Here is a 22,160-nt window from a genome sequence, read left to right on the forward strand (position 1 = left end):
GTTCTTGTTATTAGTTAAACAGGTAGCTTAGAGGATCATTCAGCTGCATAACAACTTGGCTTCTATTGTTATAGTTGTCTTCTTTTCTGTCCTGACAGACATTTGTTCTGTAAATCATGAAGCCTATTTCCTTACACAGCTCTCCCTCTGCTCTCATGTTAACACTTTCCCTTTACACAGAAACAAAAGAGGTCAACCAGAAATCAAAACCTTAGAAATGAGAAAACGAGAGAGAGAAAGCTCAAATTCGAACTGCCCATGGAAATAGATCTCAATTCCAAAAGAACTTAAACCTGTAGCCATGAAACGGATACCTGTGCAGTAAGATTGCTTAAGTTGAAATAAACTGTAGCGATCCTTTAATTGAAAGCAGTTAACGATGCCAATATAGTAAAGTGAACAAACGGCATGTCTGTATTTTACCGACACTGACTCTCGGCTGTGTTCCAGAGGGGGACGCTGTCTTTGTGGTGAAGCTGCAGGATTACACCGCCACAGAAAAAGACGAGGTGACTCTGGACTGTGAACTTAGCAAAGACGTCCCTGTCATTTGGTATCACAACGAGAAGGAAATAATCGCCTCAAAGATGGTCATCATGAGGTCTGAGGGCACACGCAGGTCTCTGATCCTGAAGAAAGTTGAGCAAAGCAATAAAGGCAAATATGTATGTGACTGTGGAACAGACAAGACACTGGCCAACATTGATATTGAAGGTAAATGAAGGAAGGATAAGTCACATCATTGACCTGCTGATCTGCACCATCCAAAAGTAAAAGAAGAATTAGAGCCACACGAAACACAACTATGAGTTTAATGAAAAAGATCTATGTGTTAAGTGTTTAAAAGGTTCTGAGTAGAAAGAATCAAAATTCTGAGATAATTTTATTAATCAAAAGAAGAAATCAAAGAAACTATGGTATCTTAAATACAAGCTAATAAACCGTTATCTTCTAGGGTTTCCAGTCTCGAATTTTTAAGATTAGGAGTTAGTTATTAGTTTTTTTGTCTTTTTTTTTTTATTCTTGCTTTTTCATTTACCCATTATCTGCTTCAGCATAAAAAAAGGTGCACTGCAATAATTTTCATGTAACAATAGTTAACAGCACACAATATACTTTTGCATTTAATGTTCTTTTTCTCACATTTTTAAACCTCTAGCTCGTGACATCAAGGTCGTTCGGCCGATTTATGGTGTGGAGCTGTTTGATGGAGAGACCGCTCGTTTTGAGGTGGAGATCTCTGAGGACGATGTCCATGGGCAGTGGAAGCTGAACGGAGTAGTCCTCAGTTCTTCCTCTGTGAGCACTACATCACATAACACCTCTATATTTCTCCCAAATGTCTTCCTGAACTCCCCACATACACAAATCTAAGCTCTTCTGAGTTGTTAAAGACTAATTATTGACATTATTTGACAGGATGTCGACATCATTGAGGAGGGAGGCAAACACACACTGATCCTGTACAACTGTAAAGTGTCTATGACCGGTGAAGTGGCGTACACCGCTGCTAACGCCAAGTGCTCTGCTAACCTGAAGGTCAAAGGTAAAACCAACAGCACAGATCTAATTTCTGTCTATACCAACCAGTCCACCTTGATGTCTGTCAGTCCTAATGTAAATGAAAAGTGCGTCTAAACGTAAATGAGAAAACAAAATCTTTTGTTTAAAATATGTCCGTTAGCACTCGCACAGTGTTTGGAGCTAATTAACTTCAGCACTTATTTCTGTGTTGCCAAGCCCAAAGTTATTATCCTGACCTTCCTTTTTGTTTTCCTTCAGAGCTTCCACTGAACTTCCTCACGTCACTGAGCGATGTTCATGTGTACGAGAAGGACGAGGCAAGATTTGAGGTCGAGGTATCACGAACTCCAAAGAGTTTCCGCTGGCTGAAAGGCTCCCAGGAGCTGCAGAGTGACGACAAGTACGAAATGATCCAGGAGGCACAGACGTACAGTCTGTTGATACGATCAGCCGCGTACGAAGACGAGGCAAAGTACATGTTTGAGGCCGAGAATAAGAGGACGACTGGCAAACTCATCATACAAGGTAACCCCACGATTTGACTGAAAGGTTCTTTTGTGATGTCACTTGGTTTGTTCATGACAATAAGTCAAGTATAGCGTCTTTCCAAATGGACAGCAACTGTAATAATAAGGAATATTACGTTGTGACTTTTTCCTGCAGGTATTCGACTGGAGTTTGTCAAACCGATTAAGGACGTGACAGTAAAGGAACGTGAAACTGCTGAATTCAGTGTGGAACTCTCCCATGACAAGATCCCAGTGGTATGGTACAAAAATGATGTCCGTCTGCATCCCAGTAAGGTGGTCCACATGTCGGACCAAGGAAAGGTCCACACATTAGGCTTCAAGGAGGTCACCATTGACGATACGTCAATGATCAAAGTGGAGGCCATGGATAAAGCCGTCAACGCCATGCTAACCGTCATCGGTCAGTATTACTTTACATGTGTTAAGATTCATGATGGATAAGATAAAGTATCCAGAGAGGAAGTCTGGAAAGAGTCTTTCCAGATGCTGGTGTTGAAGGTACCAGAGGAGTTTTGATAATGGACTGGAAATCTGAAAACTAGACAGAAATGAGACTTTAGAGAGATTAAAGATTTAGAGGTGATTCTTAAACGTTTGACTCGTTTGTGAGATGAAAACCTCTCATTTCTCTGCAGAGGGGGACCTTTATTTCACCACCAAGCTACAGAATTACACGGCTGTGGAGAAGGATGAGGTGAAGCTGGTCTGTGAGCTTAGCAAGTCTGTTGCTGATGTCAAATGGTTCAAGGACGGGAAGGAGATCACTCCTTCCAAGAACATTGCTATCAGCACTGATGGCAAGAAGCGCATCCTGACTGTCAGGAAGGCAGAGAAGGCCAACATTGGAGCATACACCTGCGACTGTGGCTCAGACAAAACCACAGCCAACCTCAACATTGAAGGTGAATCACATGCTGGGAAAGTTCTAAATGTCTGCACTTCAACTGGAGAAGTCTTCTAAGACGTATGGCTGTTATTACGTTCAGCATTGTAGGTCAGAAATTACTGCATTTAGAATGCTGGATTCTTGGCTGTGCACAAACACTAGATTTCACATTAGAACATGTGGTGGTACTATGGGAACACACAGCTGTTTGTTCATATATGTCTGTGACATTTACAGATTGATGATTTTTGTTTTCATGCAGAGCGGGACATCAAGGTTGTTCGTCCTCTGTACAGCGTAGAGGTCATAGAGACAGAAACCGCTAAGTTTGAGACAGAGATTTCAGAGGAGGACGTCCATGGAAACTGGAAATTGAAGGGAGATGCTCTGCATCAGTCTGCTGTGAGTCAAACCAAAGACGTGTCTTATATAGACAAAAGACATAAAACTGCACGTCACATACTGTACTCTACACCCTTCACATACTTGTTCTATGAAGAGTGTTTGCATTTTATGTTGCTTTAAATAGAAATGTACTTTCTACTCCATTTCACATATCTGGCATTGTCAGCAGGGGAAGGTGAGTGAATATGCTCAGGTATTGGACTGTGACTGTCCAATTTTAGTACTTAAACTTTACCTGAGTACCATTTTGTGATACTTTACTCCACTACAACTCTTTTATTTCACTGTAGTTGTGACTTATTTTGCAGATTCCGATTAATAATACAAAATATAATCAGTGATAGTTGATAGAAACAGCTTTTTTGTGGTTAGTGGTTTCACATTAGTAATAGATAGTCTGTGTTTATCATCTTATAGTTTATCGTTGCCCCTTTAACCTCCGGGACACCACTATTTTTACCTTGATAGTAAAATATCAGAATTAAATGTCACGGTTTTCTTTCAGGACGTTGAAATTAAGGAGGAAGGAACCAGACACATGTTGATCCTCTATAACGTCCGTATGGACATGGCCGGAGGGGTTGACTTCTCAGCAGCCAATGCCAAATCCAACGCTCAGCTCAGAGTAAAAGGTGGGGTTTGTTTTTGTCAGCTCTTCGTCTCTATTGGCTCCTGAGGCTTTGAATCTTGTTCCTTGCCATTTACAGTAAATCTTCAGGAGAGGAAAATGTGTTCATATTGTTATCCCAAAGGTACTGGTCAGCGGTAGAACATATTCAAGATCTTAAAACAGAACCTTTGACTTGAATCAAACAGACGTTCTTATTCTGTCTTTTTGATAGCCAGTTGTTCTGTGACTAACTAGATAATCTGATAAATTTACATTTAAATCTAAGTGAGTAGTTCTTTCTCCAGTATAGCACAGTGTTGTATGTTACTGTCAGTCGTCAGCCATTCACTTCCAGATTTATCTTCGACACGTCAGACTTTATCTAAAGTGGGAGGCTGTTCTCTGATTACAGGAACAGTAACACGACTCCCTGGTGTTTCACAGACTTTCTGATATGAAACCAACCTCAGTTCAGCTCAGGATGTCCAGGACATACGTTCCTCTTTATTGACCATGTCGTCTTCTTCTTCTTCTTCAGCTCGGTCCATCGGGCTGATGCGTCCTCTGAAGGATGTGACTGTGACGGCCGGAGAGACAGCGACCTTCGAGTGCGAACTCTCATACGAAGACATCGTAGTCGAGTGGTTCCTGGGAGGACAGAAGATGGAGGCCAGTGACCGGGTGAGGTGCAGCACTGACATGCGCTACTTTCCTTTGTCTTTATTTTTAAGTCTGGATGTCTCATGTAAATATTTGCAGAAGATTTTTGTTTTTAGAAAAATCCTGTAGAATTCCTAATCCTGTGTTGGAAACAGATTCAGGAAGACTAGAACAAACATTTGTATGTGGGATTCTTTAGTACATTCAGTAATAACAGACGCTATTTGTTTTCATCACAATTTCACAGTGTTCTTGGAATACAAATAAATAATTTCACTGTCAAATGAAAAAAATTATCTTTTAACAACTGATTCCAGTGATTTGTTTTGTCAGTTGTGTTTCAAGATGATGATAGTCCCTTTTCTAGCAAAGCTCTGAAATGGGACTAAAACAGGAACATCAGTTCACTGGTTCTGTTGCTTTAAGAGAAAGAGATTTAAACTACAGACTCTGCTGCAGTTAAAAATAACCAGAGATAGGAGAGTAGCTGCTGTTATCTTTAACAGACCCCCTGCTGTCACCACAGCTTATTTTGGTAAAAACACCCACAGTTAGCATTACTCTTGAGCTTAACTTTTATAGAATAGTTAAAAACAACAGTCTCTTCCGGGGTTCAGATTCACCCCTTTCTGTACTCAGAGACAGATATTAATATGGTTTAATAGTTTAATATAAACTAAGGAAATGGGAAAACACAAAATATCAATATCATAAAATTACGATTTAAAGAAAGATGACACGAATGCTGTAGGAAACTTTCCATCTCATCAGCTGGTCTAGTTTGTTCCAACCAGTTTCTTGCAAAGATTTATTCATCTTTGGGTTCGAGCCTGTTTCACTCTAGACTGAGACATTTTTTAAATTAAAAAAGTAATGGGCAGGTTCATCAATGCGAATAATCGTTAGTTCCAGCTTTAAAGGATACTTGCAGTGCAATGTCTAATGTGACCCCATGGTTCATTAAACAAAATCAGCTTAGTAAGGTTTTTGTGTCTTGCAGGTAAAGACCCGGGTGGCTGGTAGAGTTCACACTCTGACCGTCAGAGATGTCAAACTGTCAGAGGCCGGAGAGGTCAAACTGACTGCTAAAGACTTCCAGACTCAGGCTCAGCTCATCATCAGAGGTCAGATGCTCAAACACACCAGGGACAGTAAACACATCAGCAGGTGTATTTTTGCTTAATACCTGAACCTTTGCTTTTATGTGTGTGTGTGTGCTCAGAGCCACCAGTGGAGTTCACAAAGCCCCTGGAGGACCAAACGGTGGAGGAAGAAGCCACCGCCACTCTTGAGTGCGAAGTTTCCAGAGAGAACGCTGAAGTGCGATGGTTCAGAGAAGGACAGGAACTCAGAAAGACCAAAAAATACGACATGATTGTCGACGGATGCAAGAGAGCGCTGATCATCAACAGCTGTACTCCAGACGACGCAAAGATGTACACATGCGACGCCAAAGAGTTCAAGACTTCCTGTTTCCTGGAGGTTACACGTAAGGACAAAAATTTTGCCTCCTAGAATCTGTTGAAATGTTTTCTAAAATCTCCTAGGCATCACCTTCATAATTGAGATTGATTTATAAAGAGAAGAGTCACATACTGATTTTTTATTTATAGGGGAGTGCATGCTGCTAGTAGAGAAACAGAATTTATATCAAACTGTGGAAATCATAAAGATAAACTCAGGATATTAGGGGATAAACATAATAATCCCTACAGCTGCCTAGCACAAAGCAAACTGATTATTTTCCAATTCAAACTGACTGAATCTATTACAGCTAGTATATAATGTTCCCTCCAGTAGGAGGCAGCTGAATCGTGTTAAATACTAGTTGCACTGAATTGCTGACAGCTTGGTCTTTATGCCAACAGCTCCTCATGTGGAGTTTACAAAGCCTCTGCAGGACGTGGAGGTCAGAGAGAAGGAATCTGCCAAGTTTGAATGTGAAGTGTCCCGGGAGTCTGCCAAGGTGAGACCTGCAGACTGATCCCTCACAAAACTGTGAAACCAGATCAGCCCCATCTGAAAATTGAGTCATGGCAACTGGACCAATATGTCCAATATGTGAACATATCCCATTTTAGGTGTTAAGAGGGGGTGGGCAGAGGTGTGACTAATACATCCTCCCCATCCTTTGTTTCACCTAACGATTCCATTCAGGCCAAGGGGATTGACCAACTATCTGCAGACTGAAGAAGCTACTTGATGAGTAGTGAAACGTTTCAACCTACCAAGCAGGAAGTCCAGTTACCATGACTCAGCTTCCAGATACCTTCACCTGAACGACTGAGAATCTTCACAGACATATTGCTGCAGATCAGTCCTAGTTTCTGTTGTTAAATGTTTGTTTCTAGAACTAAAAGGAGCATGTGAAATGATAAACAGGACAACATATCCCTGATGAAATATAATTTCTTCATATCAGGTTCGTTGGTTCAAGGACGGCAGTGAGATCCGCAAAGGAAAGAAGTACGAGATCATTGCTAAGGGAGTCCAGAGGATCCTCATCATCCATAAGTCTGTGTTTGATGATGAGGCTGAGTACGAATGCGACGCCAGAACCTCCAAGACCTCTGGCATGCTCACTGTCATTGGTGAGGAAAATTATGTTTCTGCTGAAAACAGCAACTCCAGATTTTCAGAGCAGCGTATTCAGAAAACGACATAAATATATCAAAGCAAAAGGAGTCAAAACGGCAGCTCCTTCTCCATTAGCTATTTGCAGTGTTGTTAAAGCAAGGATTTAAATGGTAATTTGCTGATTACAGCTAACTTAAAGCTTTCTCTGTGGCAAGTGAAGCATTCATCCCTCTTTTTCTACATTAACTCCTGATGCTCTTCTGTCATGACAGAGGAAGCAGCTAGGTTCACCAAAAACCTGTGTAACGTGGAGGGAACGGAAACAGACAGTGTAAAGATGATCTGCGAGGTGTCAAAGGCCAATGCCGAGGTCACCTGGTACCGTGGAGACGAGGAGCTGCCAGAGGGCGGTCGCTACGAGCAGGTCATGGATGGACGCAAGAGGATCCTGATCATCCAGGACCTGAGAATGGAGGATGCGGGAGAATACAACTGCAGGCTGAATCCGACCGTCAAGACGTCCGCTATGCTCAAACTCAACGGTGAGAAAACTCATGATTAAATCACTGATTAAATTTGTGTCTTCATTACAGTTTTTAAAATGTTTGTAACATAACAGTAAATATCTGCCAACACTTTCCTCCTCTTCTTTCCAGAACTGGCAGCTGAGTTCATTGCCCGTCCTCAGAACCAGGAGGTGGTGGAGGGAGAGAAAGCTGAGTTCGCCTGCTCCGTCTCCAAAGAAACTTACGAGGTGAAATGGTTCAGAGGTGACAAGGAGGTCGAAGCCGGTGACAAGTACACGATCATCAGTGAAGGAAAGAGAAGAGCTCTTATTGTGAAAAACTGTGAGCTGAAGGATGAGGGAGGCTACGTTGCTCACATTGGCAGCGTCAAAGCCTCAGCTGATCTGTATGTTACTGGTAAGACTCGTGTTCTCGTTCTACATTGATCTTTGGTGATTTCAGACAAAAGGTATGGTGTTAATCAGTTTTGATTGTATTCCAGAAAAACTGAGGATCATCACACCAATTAAAGACACCGAGGTGAAGGAGGGAAGTGAAATCATGTTCAACTGCGAAACAAACGTGGATGGAGCGAAAGCAAAGTGGCTGAAGAACGAGGAGACCATCTTCGAGAGCAGCAAGTACATGATGGCTCAGAGGGACAACATCTTCTCTCTGAGGATCAGAGACGCTCAGAAGGCCGATGAGGCCACCTACTCTATCATGCTGACAAATCAAAGAGGAGAGCAGGCCAAGTGCACTGCCAGTGCTAAAGTCACCGGTAAATAGTGATTTTTACCATTTTCAGTTTCCTCTCAATAAGTGACCTAAAAACACATACTTGGTTGTCATTTTACATTTCCATGTTTCCATTGCATTGAGTAAAAAACTATAACTTGGAAGTGACTAGATATGTTTTTACATGGGGCCTGTTTAATTTAGCCACTGGAAAGTTTTAAGCTAGCTAATGGAGATAACTTTAGCTTTTGTTTACATCTGTCAGAAATGAGTGTGGGGCTCATAATCCTATATTAAGATCCATGCAGCTGTTCAAAAACTGAGACTGTAACCTCAAAGATGCACATTTCAATTACGAAAATAAAGAGATACATGTTATGCAATCAACATTTCATAGCTACCTACATGACAATACTGACTCTGTGATTCCACAGAGGAGAAGCTGAAGTTCCTGGAGCCCATTGAGGACATTGAGACTCAAGAGAAAAAGACCATCAGCTTCATTTGTAAAGTGAATCGACCAGAGGTGACAGTGAGGTGGATGAAGGCCGGTCAGGAGGTGACGCTCAGTAAACGCATCGTCTACAGAGCCGACGGCCTGAAACACACCCTGACCATCAAGGACTGCGTCATGGATGACGAGGGCGAGTACACTGCAGTAGTTGGAGACGATAAGTGTGCAGCCGAGCTGATCATCAGCGAGGCACCAACGGACTTTACTGCACAGCTCAAAGACCAGACCATCACTGAGTTTGAAGACGCAGAGTTCGCTTGCAAACTGAGCAAGGAGAAGGCTGTTGTCAAGTGGTACAGGGATGGACGAGAGATCAGAGAAGGACACAGGTATCACAAACCAGTTTCATCAGAATTGTTTTTTTTGTTTGTTTGTTTGTTTTGCCTCAATAGCAAAGGTGGAATTTACACGAGAAAAGCTAACACCAACATCACTTTGTTCATGTGTCTTGTCATATTACTGAGAAACGGTCCAAAAATATCCTGATCAGGTCAGAGACACATTTACCTTACAGCATATAAAAGAGATGCGCTTCAAAATGAGCAGGGAGAATGCAGAATAAACTCTGATTTTCTATTTAGTTTTCATGGTGATCACTTTTACTCTACCTTTGTCTTGTGGTTTTGCAGATATCATATGGAAAGAGAAGGCAAAATATGCAGACTGATCATCAAGGAGTGCAGACCCGATGATGAATGCGAATATGCTTGTGGTGTGGATGAGAGAAGGACCAGAGCGAGGCTCTTTGTTGAAGGTGAACTTTTTAGTTCTCTGTGAATTTTTGAACTGCGGGATTAGATACTCTTCGGTGTTCATGTAAGATGATCTTTGTTCTGCAGAGACCCCGGTGGAGATTGTCAGACCTCCTCAGGACATGTTCGAACCTCCTGGCTCAGACATTGTGTTTGAGGTGGAGCTCAACAAGGACAGAGTGGAGGTGAAGTGGATGAGGAACAACATGATCATCGTCCAAGGAGACAAATACCAGATGATTAGTGAGGGTAAAGTCCACAGACTGCAGGTCTGTGAGATCAGGCCCAGAGATCAGGGAGAGTACAGGATCGTGGCAAAAGATAAAGATGCTCGAGCCAAGCTGGAGCTGGCAGGTGAGTCAACATTGAGATGCATATTCCACAAATCTACCCCGATTTATGAAAACCTCTAAAACATTTAACCTGCTGTTCACTGGTGAATAGTCCTATATCACTCATGTGATTTACGGCATTAGTTTCACTTTACATGTCGAAGAACTGAGGCACAATTGAGAGATTGGTTTGTAGAAAAGTAGAAAGATGTTATGTTAGAAGTAGTTCTAAAAAATTCTTCTTATAAATTCTTCTGTCTTTTCGCAGCTGTTCCAAAGATCAAAACTACAGACCAGAACCTGGTAACAGATGCCGGCAAGCCCTTTGTCATGAGCGTGCCCTATGATGCTTACCCTCGTGCCGATGCAGAGTGGTTCTATGACGGGGTTAGTCTGCCCACCCAGAACATTGATACCTCTGTTGACAAGACAGAATACCGCCTCAAGAGCCCCAGCAAGGAGGACAAGGGCCGGTACAAGGTGGTCATTCAGAACAAGCATGGCCAAGGAGAGGCATTCATCAACCTGGACGTGATTGGTGAGTGTGGGAATTACATTAATGAAGGGTGACTGGATAGCCACCAATTGATGTTGGAGTTCTGTTGATGTCAGAAGAGTTTCTATACTGGTATGTCATATTATCTTTTTTCAGATGTTCCTGGACCTGTGAAGAACCTGAGAGTGGTCGACACTGCTGATGGCGAAGTCAGTCTGGCCTGGGAGGAGCCTGAGAACGATGGCGGAAGCAAGATCATTGCCTATGTTGTGGAAAGACGTGACGTGAAGCGTAAGACCTGGACTCTTGCCACAGATCGTGCTGATACTCCAGAGTACTGTGTCAGCGGCCTCCAAAAGGATTCCATGTACCTGTTCAGAGTCTGTGCCAGAAACAGGGTTGGCAGTGGACCCACTGTTGCAACAGAAGACGCTGTTCAGGCCAAGAACCAATTTGGTAAGCAACATTCCAAAGATCCCACTTACTGGTATATTCACACTATCTCCACATTTGAAATTTAATCTTTAATGTGTTTGTTTTAATCCATCAGATGTTCCAGATGCTCCAGAAAACGTTGCAGTTGCCAATGTGAACAGGTTCGGTGCCACTGTCTCCTGGGAGCCTCCCAAGTTTGACGGCGGCTCTGAGATTACTGCCTATGTGATCGAACTACGGGACCGGACCTCTGTAAAATGGGAGGCAGCCATGGTTTGCAGTGCCAATGACCGTTCAGCCACACTAAACGATGTGGTGGAAAACAAGGAGTATATCTTCAGAGTCCGAGCTGAGAATAAGGCCGGCATCGGCAGGCCCAGCGCTGCCACCAACCCTGTGAAGATCATGGATCCCATTGGTAAATCAAAAAGACCAGTTCATATCTTTCTAACACTTGAAATCCATTTTGTGTCAGATGCCTGTAGGCTTTGTTCCTTTAACCTACTGGTGGGCTTAAATAAATATTAAGAATGCAAAGGCTCAGATCCCAAAAGATGTATCTTCAATGTACCTTCTGTGTTGTACCTGCAGAGAGGCCAAGCCCACCCCTGAACTTAAACTTCATTGACCAAATCAGCACAGCGGTCACACTTACCTGGGAGACACCTACCAGCGATGGTGGGAGCATGATCACCGGTTACATTATTGAGAAGTGTGATGAAGGCTCAGAAAAGTGGCTCCGCTGCAATGCTAGGCTGTGCCCAGACCTCTCCTACCGGGTAAAGAGTTTACATTATCTTATTGTGTTCTGTTTTATTTAAATTTACATTTAGTCAATAATCAGACACTTTTATCCAAAGCAACTTACAAGTGAGGAACAAGGCAAAAACCTAAGTCAAGGAGAAAAACATCAAAGCAAAGTGCTATCAAAGAAGTGTTTCTGTTTCATTACTGGATTAAGGGAAAAACTGCTATGAATTTTACTGATTTTTACTGATTTGCTGTTCTTGTTAGGTGTCTGGTTTAAAACCTGGTCAGAAGTACTTCTATAGAGTTTGTGCTGAGAATGCTGCTGGCGTTTCTGATCCAGCCGAGCAACTTGGACCTCTGCTTGCAGATGACCCTCACGGTATGACACAGACAGTGAATCCAATTAGAAATCTAAACTGAAACACAAACAGTCCAAATATTTAAAATCAGGTATACATATTTTCAGTTTCATTCCTAGAAGCACAGGAACAGTCTATGAGATGGCTGTAGAGCTATTTAACCAACATCCTTTTGACTAAACGATGTAAAATACATTTCTTTTTCTGAAGTTGCTCCAACCTTGGACCCGAGTGCCTTCAGGAAAGGCCTTGAGGTGATTGTTCCTCAGCCTCTCACCATCAGAGTCCCTATCACCGGATACCCAACCCCTGTTGCTAAGTGGACTTTCAGAGACAAGGAGCTGACCACTGCTGATGAGCGTGTGTCCATGGTAACAAAGCCAATGTACACAGAGCTGACCATCAGCCCGAGTGTCCGTCCAGACAAAGGCACCTACACCGTGCAGCTTGAGAACGATGTCTCTTCTGTCTCTGGAGACATTGATGTCAACGTCATCGGTAACACCAGTTTCTCTGACAATATACTTTCTGTAATTAGATGTGTTAAAGGAAAATATGGCCCATTACAACACTGAGTACATTCATTTTTTTATGGAAATTATATGTATCTTTGTTACTAATATGTTTGTCTAATAAAACCAAATTTGGAATTATACACGGTTACCACGAATTTAATTTCTTATGCACTTTGATTTTTAATGTCTTCCAGCATGTCCCAGTGCTCCCAAAGACTTCAAAGTGTCCGAGGTGACCAGACACCATGTTCACCTGATGTGGGAGGTTCCAGAGCATGACGGAGGAAGTCCAGTCACCCATTACCAAATTGAGAAGCGAGAAGTTTCTCGAAAGACCTGGGCCAAGGTACATCAGTGTGCTTTTTACTACTGTGCTCTTATCAGAAAACCCTAATAGATTCAGCAATCCATATTTTGAATGTTTTTATAGGTTAGAATAATGTTTACAGAAAATAAAATGATCTGCTCTAATGATGTAGATAAAGTCAAAAAAAGTAGCTAGACTAGTTAGATTTAAGTGAATTTACTTGCATGCTGGCTTGAAACAAAACTTACTTTTGAAGAGCCTGTTGGGATCTTTAAACATTTACCAATAGTTTGATTAAAAGCTGGATCTTGACACAAATAATTCAATCATAATTAAAGCTCTTTTGTTCATGGTTAATGGCGATAAATGTTTTGTTCTTTACATTTTTTAATCTGTTTTCTGAAAAATTACAAAAACTAAAACATCATGAGCAAACAAAAATACAAAAAGCATTCAGAGTGAGTCCAAGTGGCAACAAATTCAAGTTGAGGTTTAATTCAATTCAATTTTATTTGTATAGCGCTTTTTACAATTGACATTGTCACAAAGCAGCTTTACACAGCCAAAGAACAGTACATGAACAGTGAATGTGTAAGACTCATAATTATCAGATTCAGGTTCATCAGCACAATGCATCTAACTACTGTAATAATTTTCTTTTAACCAGGTGGCTACTGGTGTCCTGGACTTGGAACACACTGTAACAGATGTGATTGAGGGAAAAGAGTATTTGTTCAGTGTCGCCGCCTGCAACAAGTGTGGACCTGGAGAGCCAGCCTACATTGATGAGCCAGTGAATGTCTCTTCTCCTGCAAGTGAGTATTTTTTCTGAGACTGAAATATTAAATCCATCAGATAAGACAAAGGTAATGGCGTGAGTTTCCATTGGTTTTGAGAACATTTTATTATGGGTATTTTAAATTTAAAAGCTTAATTATATTATGCCTCTTTCCCTACAGCTGTACCCGATCCACCAGAGAACCTGAAGTGGCGTGATAAGAGCGGCAAGAGCATCTTTCTGTCCTGGGAGCCTCCAAAGTATGATGGGGGTGCTCACATCAAAGGATATGTTGTGGACAAGTGCCAACGTGGTACTGACAAGTGGGAACCCTGTGGTGACCCCATCCCTGAACTAAAGTAAGCCAATGAAAATATTTGTAATTATTTCTCCAAAAGCTTGTGATTAATGTTTTGTACATCGTGGGCCAGTTGAGTATACTGTATTTGTGTTTGTAGGTTCCAGGTCACCGGTCTGAGCGAAGGTCAGTGGTATGCCTACAGAGTCAGAGCTTTCAACAAGTTGGGAGCCAGCAGACCCTGCAGGGCCACCGATGAGATCCAGGCTGTGGATGCTAGAGGTAGACCTGTCTTTGTTCATGCAGACTTGATTCCGTTGACATGACCATGACTAGAACAATGCTGTTCTTAATTTAGGAATTTTTATTTAGGGAAAATTAACCGTAACAGATAATCTAAAAAATATATTGAGATTAGTGAGATAATAATTAAACCTGAGATCTAAAAATTGTCTATAATAATTCTAACAGAGCCTCCAGAGATCCAGCTGGATGTCAAGTTGCTGGCTGGTCTGACTGCCAGGGCCGGTACCAAGATTGAGCTTCCTGCTGATGTCAAAGGAAAGCCTGATCCACGAGTGAAATGGACCAAGGCCGATCTGGTCCTGCGGCCCGATGATCGCATCACCATTGACACTCAGCCAGGACACTCCAAGCTTTGCGTTGCCAACACCACAAGAGAAGACACTGCTACCTACATCATTGAGGCAGTTAACGCCTGTGGACGTGCCACAGCCACAATCGACGTCAACATCCTTGGTATAGAAGCTAATTTATTGACTGATTGACTGAGCACTTAAAGCAGTCATGTATAGCCTCCAAATTCTAGTTAGATGTGTTAGATGAGACTCTAAAAAGTTTACTTTCTCAAAATCACAAACTTGTGATATGTTGTTCTGTATTGGTTGGAAATTTGTATTGCAATGATAGAAACTCCAGAAGAACAGTTGTGTTTGTTTTTTGCTACAAAGATAAAGGTGCTGGTGCTAATAATATAAAGGCTTGGCCAGATGTGATGTAACAACTTCAGTTCTCTATCATCTATTTGGTTGCGTCAATAAAGAAGTGTCTCAAAGTGATTTCTAGCTAGATGTAAATCTTTTCATGGTTTCATGTTTCTTCCTCCTTTTTAGATAAACCCGGCCCTCCGGCTGCTTTTGACATCTCAGAGATCACCAATGAGTCATGTTTCTTGGCTTGGAACCCACCCAGGAATGATGGTGGCTCACCCATCACAAACTACATCGTGGAGAGTCGTCAGACCGACAAAGAGGAATGGGTGAAGCTGTCAGCCACTGTGAAATATACCACTTTCAAAGCATGCAAGCTCACAGCTATGAAGGAGTACATCTTCAGGGTCAGTGCTGAGAACCAGTATGGCATTGGTGAACCTGCAGAGCACATGCCAATTGTTGCAAAGTACTCTTTTGGTAAGTTGTTTTACACTACTATCTAACTTTCTATTAAACAAGGCCCATTTTGAATCCTTGATTTAAGTAGCTAAACAATAAACTTCTAGTGATCAGTAATGTTCTTTTCCATCTGTTTTAGATCCTCCTGGTCCTCCAACCAGAGTTACTCCCTCTGACATCGCCAAGGATGCCGTGACTTTGACCTGGTTCGAGCCGGACGAGGATGGCGGAAGTCCCATTACTGGCTACTGGATTGAGAAGTTAGATCCAGAAAGTGACAAGTGGATCCGATGCAACAAATTGCCCATCAAGGACGCAACCTTCAGGTAATTTAACATAACTGTGAAATCACAGCTATAAAGACGAACATGATCATCTGACAGTGAGATGAGGAAATCTTTATCTGAGAAGAAATCTTTTTTTTTTCTACACACATTTTTGGGTACAGGGTGAAGGGACTTACTGCCAAGAAGAAGTACCGCTTCCGTGTTCTGGCTGAGAATCTTGCTGGACCTGGAAAACCAAGTGCGGAGACTGATCCTGTGCTCATCAAGGATCCTATTGGTGTGTCATATATCATTCAGTGCAAGATATGATTGAACTAATCAACCTCTATACTGCAAAAGTAATAGGATTGGGGGAGGAATGGGAGAGGAATAGGGTCAAATGTAAGAGTAAAAGGTTTGGGAATAAGAATAATTGGATCATTATAATAATACCGCACTCTTCTTCAGATCCTCCATGGGCTCCTGGTAAACCTGTCGTCAGAGATATAGGCAAGACCTCAGGTGTGCTTGCATGGACTCGTCCGGAGCATGACGGTGGGGCTAAAATCGAAGGCTACATCATTGAGTTCCAGAAGACTGGAAGTGAAGAGTGGATCAGGATTGCAGAGGACATTCCTCAGACTGAACACCAGCTAAAGGGTCTGATGGAGAAACAGGAATACTCATTTAGGGTCAAGGCTGTCAACAAGGCCGGTGAGAGTGAAGCCAGTGATCCCAGTGACCCCGTGGTCTGCAAAGAGAGACTGTGTAAGTTTAACTCCAGGTTGTTGGGGAGTATAATGTTGTTTATTAGGGAAGAGGTTATACTCCATGAAATATTTTTTATTTAACAGGTCCTTTAATTATGACAACCACATGTTCCAGTGGCAAAGATTGAAATTTTTTGAATAACATTCAATTGATGGAAATTACTATCCTTTGGTAGTATTGATCTTATTATATATTCCCAAGTGGATGCTTACGAACTGGACTTTACGCTCGACATGTTGTACATGTTTGGGCTACAAGAAATATTCAAGTGCTCTTGATGAATAAGGGATACAGAAGTAATACTCCTTGTTCTCCATTTAACAGACCCTCCTTCAGCTCCTCAGTGGCTGGAAGTTACCAATGTCACTAAAATCAATGCCGACCTGAAGTGGCAGGCTCCCAGCAGTGATGGAGGCTCACCAATCACCAACTATGTGGTGGAGAAAAGGGACGTGAGGCGAAAGGCCTGGCAGACTGTTGACACCACCATCAAGGATCTCAAGTACACAGTGACTCCTCTCAATGAAGGGTCGCTGTATGTGTTCCGGGTCGCTGCTGAGAATGCAGTCGGGATGAGTGAATTCTGTGAGCTGGAGGATGCAGTGCTTGCCAAGGACACTTTCAGTAAGTTTGTTTACTCTTAAATTAGATCATTACAAATTGGTTGAACATTGTTGTTGTATGTGTGTTAGCAGTACTTTTTTCAACTTTTATTTTTGAAGTTTTGGATAGTAGATGCTGCAAATAAGAGAAGCTAGAGACGTCCTGCCTAGAATTCATATTAATGTTTATCATGGTCTCTGCAGCAACTCCTGGACCTCCTTATGCCCTGACTGTGATGGAGGTCACCAAGAGACATGTGGAGCTGAAGTGGGAAGCTCCCAAAAGCGATGGTGGAAGACCAATAACCAAGTAAGATAATTAAGAGCTGTAAAACTACTAAATAAATTACTATGTGTGTAATTATTGAACTTAGTAATAGGCCTATTACATAGGTCGTGTATAGAAAGGTGAATAAGCTAAACTAGGTTTCCATTCATATTTTGTAACAGATAACAAGGTGACAGAAAACTTATTTACCTTTCTCACTGTAACAATTTTAATAAAAACAGGTACACCGACGTAAAGCTATGTTCAACAAGACTTTTTGCTTCCCCAGGTATGTGATTGAGAAGAAAGACAAGGTGGGAACTCGTTGGATGAAGTGCTGCAAAACACCAGACAGAAAAACCCAGTTTAAGGTGACGGATGTGGATGAAGGATCTGAGGTTCAGTTCCAGGTCAGAGCTGAAAACGAGGCCGGAGTTGGAGAACCCAGTGAACCCACAGAGATCCTCACCATCGAGGATCCAACCAGTACGATATTATCAAACAGTTACAAACAGTGGTTAAATGATGCATTATATATATCTTTTAACTAATGGATTGATCAGAATGTTTCTCCTGTAGGATCAGTGTGTTGTAGAGCTTCAGAAACATTTCCTCTCTCCCCAGGTGCTCCATCTCCTCCTCTTGAAGTGACCATTCCTGATGCTAGCAGGGAACACATCAATGTCATCTGGAAGCCTCCAGTCAAGGATGGTGGCTGCCCGATCACTGGCTACCATGTAGAGGTGGCTGAGGCCCGCCCGGAGCTGAAATGGCTTAGGGTCAACAGCAGACCCATCAAGGAGCTAAATTTCAGGATTGAAGATGGAATTAAACCAGAGAAGAAGTATGTCATTAGAGTTCGTGCAATCAATTCTGTTGGCGTTAGTGACCCCTCCGAGATCTCTGACAAGGTCTTCACCAAAGATCCTGACTGTAAGAATTCACACGTATCTGTTTATTAAGAATGAAATAAAACCAGTGAAAACACTGAAAAAATACCTTAATTAAAATCTTCTTCTCTGATCCCAAGGTGCTCCAACTATGGATTTGGAGGCAAAGGATGTGGTTGTGGTTGAAGGAGAGAAGCTGCATCTAAACATCCCTTACAGGGCAATCCCAACACCAAAGATGGTGTGGCAGAAGGACACAGTGGAGTGCAAGGCTGACAACCGGCTCTCCATGACAATAGAAATTAACAGCGCTCACCTGGAGCTACTTAAGTGCACACGTGCAGATGCTGGCACCTATGCCATCACCCTGGAGAATAGTCTGGGAACTGCCACTGCAGCTGTGAATGTCAAAGTCATTGGTAGGATTTCCTCCACCTAAAAATGCTCAAAAATTATGACACTGTGCTTTGATCACATGTTATAAAGTCCAGGAATAAGTCCTAATGTCACTTCCACCAATTGTTTTCCATTAATGCTTTGCAGTAATGTGTGCATATTTGGTTTTCAATTTTTTCTTGGACGATGGGACTTCATGGCCTTAGTATTTCTGAAACTGTGCCATCAACTGAGCCATCTTCTGATACATTTTTGCTTCCTCCCTAAATCCCCTAGGAGTCCCTGGCAAGTGTAAAGACATCACCTCCAGCGATGTCACCAAGAACTCCTGCAAGATCAGCTGGGAAGCTCCAGAAGATGACGGTGGCACCCCCATTGTCAGCTACACTCTTGAGCGTCGCGAGGCCACCAAGAAGACCTACATGCCTGTTACTTCAGGAGAGAACGTACTGACCTGTAGCGTCAAAGACCTTTTCATCAATTGCGAGTACTACTTCAGAGTGAAGGCCGTCAACAAGGTCGGAGCTGGAGAATACTTGGAGCTACGCAACCCAGTCATCATAGAGGAAATCAAACGTAAGTTCTCATGTTGATCTTTATTGTCGTTAGAAGCCTGTTAGTATGTACAATTTCCACATGTATGTAATCTGTACAATTGGCTAAACACTATAAAGACTTTAAGTGAAAAAACACCAAATTGTTCTTCAACCAAATGTGGTTCCACAGAAGAGAAGTGACTGTCCTTATGCTGAGATAGCACAGTACATATCCTGTGTTAAACCTAGTGAAAAGCTCAGACATACGATCTTTTATTTACACAGAGAAACCAGATCCTCCCATCCAGGTGGAAGCTCATGATCCGACGTCGAAGTCCATCACAGTCACATGGAAGGCTCCAGACTACGATGGTGGCTGTCCCATCCAGGGCTACATCGTAGAGAAGATTGAAAAGGATGGTGAGCGTTACGAGAAAGTCACTCCAAACCTGGTTCCTGGTTTCTCTTATGTGGTGACGGGTCTGAAGGAGGACATGGAGTATCAGTTCAGGGTCCGAGCAGAGAATGCTGCTGGACTCAGTGAGCCATCACGCAGCACACAGCTTGTCCAGGCTGCAGACCCCGTTGGTAAGAAGAACTACAAATGACTTTATAGAATTTATTCACTGAAGTATCTGGCTTTCAACATTAAATAAGCACCATCTGTTTGTTTTTACTGTTTTATCAGAAAAACCAAAGGTCACCCTTCACCCCCGTGTTCAGTCCGGTCTGTGCATTAAGAAAGGTGAGGAGATTTGCATTGAGGCCTTCATCTCTGGCTCCCCATATCCCAAAGTCTCCTGGCTGAGGAATGATGAGGATGTCACAAAAGAGCCAAGCAAGAAAATCATGCCTTTGGTCAAGAAAAAGAAAACCAAGGCCAAGGTCTGTGTCCGAATAGAGAACACCCAGAGTCCTAATGAACTTTTACATATTTTAAACATTTCAAAAAATTTTAAAACTTAATTCCATTTAGGTTCCAGAGCCAGAGGAGGAGTTTTTGACTCCATTGCGTGAGCGTCTGGGTCTGGACCAGACCAAGAGGGGCCAGTCTGCATTGATGATTCGTGATGCAATCAGACCTGACCACGGAAACTTCACCGTCAAGGTGGAAAACATTCATGGGGTTGCCACGGCCTCCTGCGTGGTCAATGTCCTCGGTAAGAAAGATAGAGTTAAAGCACATTTGTAAAATATTTCTAACAGTATTTTGTATAATATTTGCACAACACAATAAACTAAACAGAGTTAAATGAAATAACGAAAAATATGATTTATTTAAATTAAAGCCACAAATTAACATTTCAATCCTCTTGAAATTAAACTTTGAATCAACTTTTCTTTTTCTTGCAGACAAACCCGGTCCTCCCATCAACATCACTTTCGATGACATCAGAAACACCTCGGTCATCTGTAACTGGGAGCCTCCTGAAGATGATGGTGGCAGTGAGATCCTGAACTACATACTGGAGAAGAAGGACAACAAGAATGAGGAGATTGGTTGGATTACTGTCACCTCCACCCTTAAGGGCACGAGCTGTCCCGTCACCAAACTCATCGAAGGAAAGGAATACATCTTCCGAGTCACAGCGGAGAACAAGTACGGCTGTGGGCGACCATGCATCTCCGAGCCAGTGGTTGCCAAGAACCAGTTCAGTAAGTAAAGCATGAAAAAGAACCAACAAAGAACATTTGAGTGTTGTGTTATTCGCTTAGATTTCCAAATCATTCTGCAGAACACTAAATGTTACAAGAAATCCAATAGACAATGACATTTATTATATCAGTAGAATCCATCAACCTCGTCTCGTTCTGTTAAAACGTTGAAAAGTTTGCACATATAAACTTATTTGTATATTTAAAAAAGTTGAGCGTTTCTTCACTCATATTTTCTCACTCCCCACCACCCCCTAGATCCTCCTGATGCTCCTAACTCCCCCCGAGTCCATGAAGTGACAGCGAGCACCGCCCACATCTCCTGGCACGAGCCAAAGGACAACGGCAGCCCAATCTTGGGTTACTGGATCGAGAGGAAGGAGGTGAACAGTAAACACTGGACCCGAGTGAACCGAGCCCTTCTCAGTTCTCTGGATGTGAAGATCACTGGACTGATGGAGGGACTCACCTACATCTTCAGAGTGTGTGCTGAAAACCTGGCTGGGCCCGGGCCTTTCAGCGAGCCCTCCGACCGCATCGTCACCATGGACGCCATTAGTAAGTGAAGAGTTAAACTCAGTCTGTCTGTCTGTAGTAGCCTTTTCTAATCACCAGAAGTCAGATCAATCATTTCTCCAAGTTTGAAGAAATCATAAGCAGAAGGAGCTCAAATACTTTTAAAGCACATGAACCAAAACAAACTTTAACAACATAAAAGGTTTTTGATATGAGCTCCATATCTGTCTAATTATACCGTTACATCGATTTCCATCTTTTCAGGCACTGAATTGTGTTATTGGTTTTGTAACATCTAAATTCAGTGACTGATTAGACAGCAACCCCTTAATGATGATCTATCCAAATACCTGCAACACAGGAGTAAAATGAAGTTGAATGAAATCTATTATCACAGATAAATTCTCAAAACAGTATATATTCACAATGTAGCCCATATAATACAAAATGTATATATCACAAATGCCTTTGTATGAGTTTCTGATGTTGGTTTTTGTAGTGTATTAAAACAAATAAAAACCACATCAGCTGGAAGAAAAATGTCTAACAGCACTGAGCTTGGTCAACAGCTACTTAAGGCCCATTATCAGCGTGTAGTTAGGTCACACTGATTCACATTTAGCAGAAGCTTCTATCTAAAGCAACATGCTTGCTACCTGCTCTCTAAAGCACAATCCTTATATTGTTATAATGTTGTTGTGCTGGTAATATTCCCTGAACTGTTAAACGTGTCTCTGCCCCCCTCAGTGCCTCCTGGCCCCCCTACTCCATGGATCGTGGATACTGGGAAAGACTTTGTCATTGTGGCCTGGAAGCCCCCACTGTACAACGGTGGGGCAGACATCCTGGGATACCATGTTGAGAAGGTTTGGAAA

The 22,160-nt window shown here is 42.3% G+C and overlaps 1 protein-coding gene across 1 annotated transcript in view; it reads left to right on the forward strand.

The window, feature by feature from the left end:
* ttn.1 (titin, tandem duplicate 1) overlaps window positions 1–22,160 on the forward strand; it is a 166,618-nt gene that overhangs the window by 69,590 nt on the left and 74,868 nt on the right. Inside the window, 46 exon segments of the mRNA XM_026376632.1 lie at window positions 451–714; window positions 1,160–1,299; window positions 1,420–1,546; window positions 1,783–2,049; window positions 2,188–2,454; window positions 2,690–2,956; window positions 3,203–3,342; window positions 3,851–3,977; window positions 4,494–4,636; window positions 5,616–5,739; window positions 5,838–6,104; window positions 6,484–6,581; window positions 7,038–7,206; window positions 7,465–7,734; window positions 7,849–8,115; window positions 8,201–8,479; window positions 8,871–9,279; window positions 9,580–9,704; window positions 9,790–10,056; window positions 10,303–10,572; window positions 10,687–10,986; window positions 11,081–11,383; window positions 11,557–11,744; window positions 11,980–12,094; window positions 12,285–12,572; window positions 12,784–12,935; window positions 13,564–13,711; window positions 13,856–14,033; window positions 14,133–14,254; window positions 14,444–14,731; window positions 15,106–15,402; window positions 15,524–15,710; window positions 15,833–15,948; window positions 16,119–16,418; window positions 16,746–17,045; window positions 17,228–17,333; window positions 17,581–17,777; window positions 17,916–18,224; window positions 18,322–18,600; window positions 18,854–19,153; window positions 19,399–19,701; window positions 19,802–19,998; window positions 20,090–20,273; window positions 20,467–20,769; window positions 21,028–21,327; window positions 22,033–22,151. Coding sequence (XP_026232417.1) covers window positions 451–714; window positions 1,160–1,299; window positions 1,420–1,546; window positions 1,783–2,049; window positions 2,188–2,454; window positions 2,690–2,956; window positions 3,203–3,342; window positions 3,851–3,977; window positions 4,494–4,636; window positions 5,616–5,739; window positions 5,838–6,104; window positions 6,484–6,581; window positions 7,038–7,206; window positions 7,465–7,734; window positions 7,849–8,115; window positions 8,201–8,479; window positions 8,871–9,279; window positions 9,580–9,704; window positions 9,790–10,056; window positions 10,303–10,572; window positions 10,687–10,986; window positions 11,081–11,383; window positions 11,557–11,744; window positions 11,980–12,094; window positions 12,285–12,572; window positions 12,784–12,935; window positions 13,564–13,711; window positions 13,856–14,033; window positions 14,133–14,254; window positions 14,444–14,731; window positions 15,106–15,402; window positions 15,524–15,710; window positions 15,833–15,948; window positions 16,119–16,418; window positions 16,746–17,045; window positions 17,228–17,333; window positions 17,581–17,777; window positions 17,916–18,224; window positions 18,322–18,600; window positions 18,854–19,153; window positions 19,399–19,701; window positions 19,802–19,998; window positions 20,090–20,273; window positions 20,467–20,769; window positions 21,028–21,327; window positions 22,033–22,151 — 10,166 coding nt within the window.

The sequence above is a fragment of the Anabas testudineus genome, chromosome 21, assembly GCF_900324465.2.
Source record: "Anabas testudineus chromosome 21, fAnaTes1.2, whole genome shotgun sequence".
Taxonomy (NCBI): domain Eukaryota; kingdom Metazoa; phylum Chordata; class Actinopteri; order Anabantiformes; family Anabantidae; genus Anabas; species Anabas testudineus.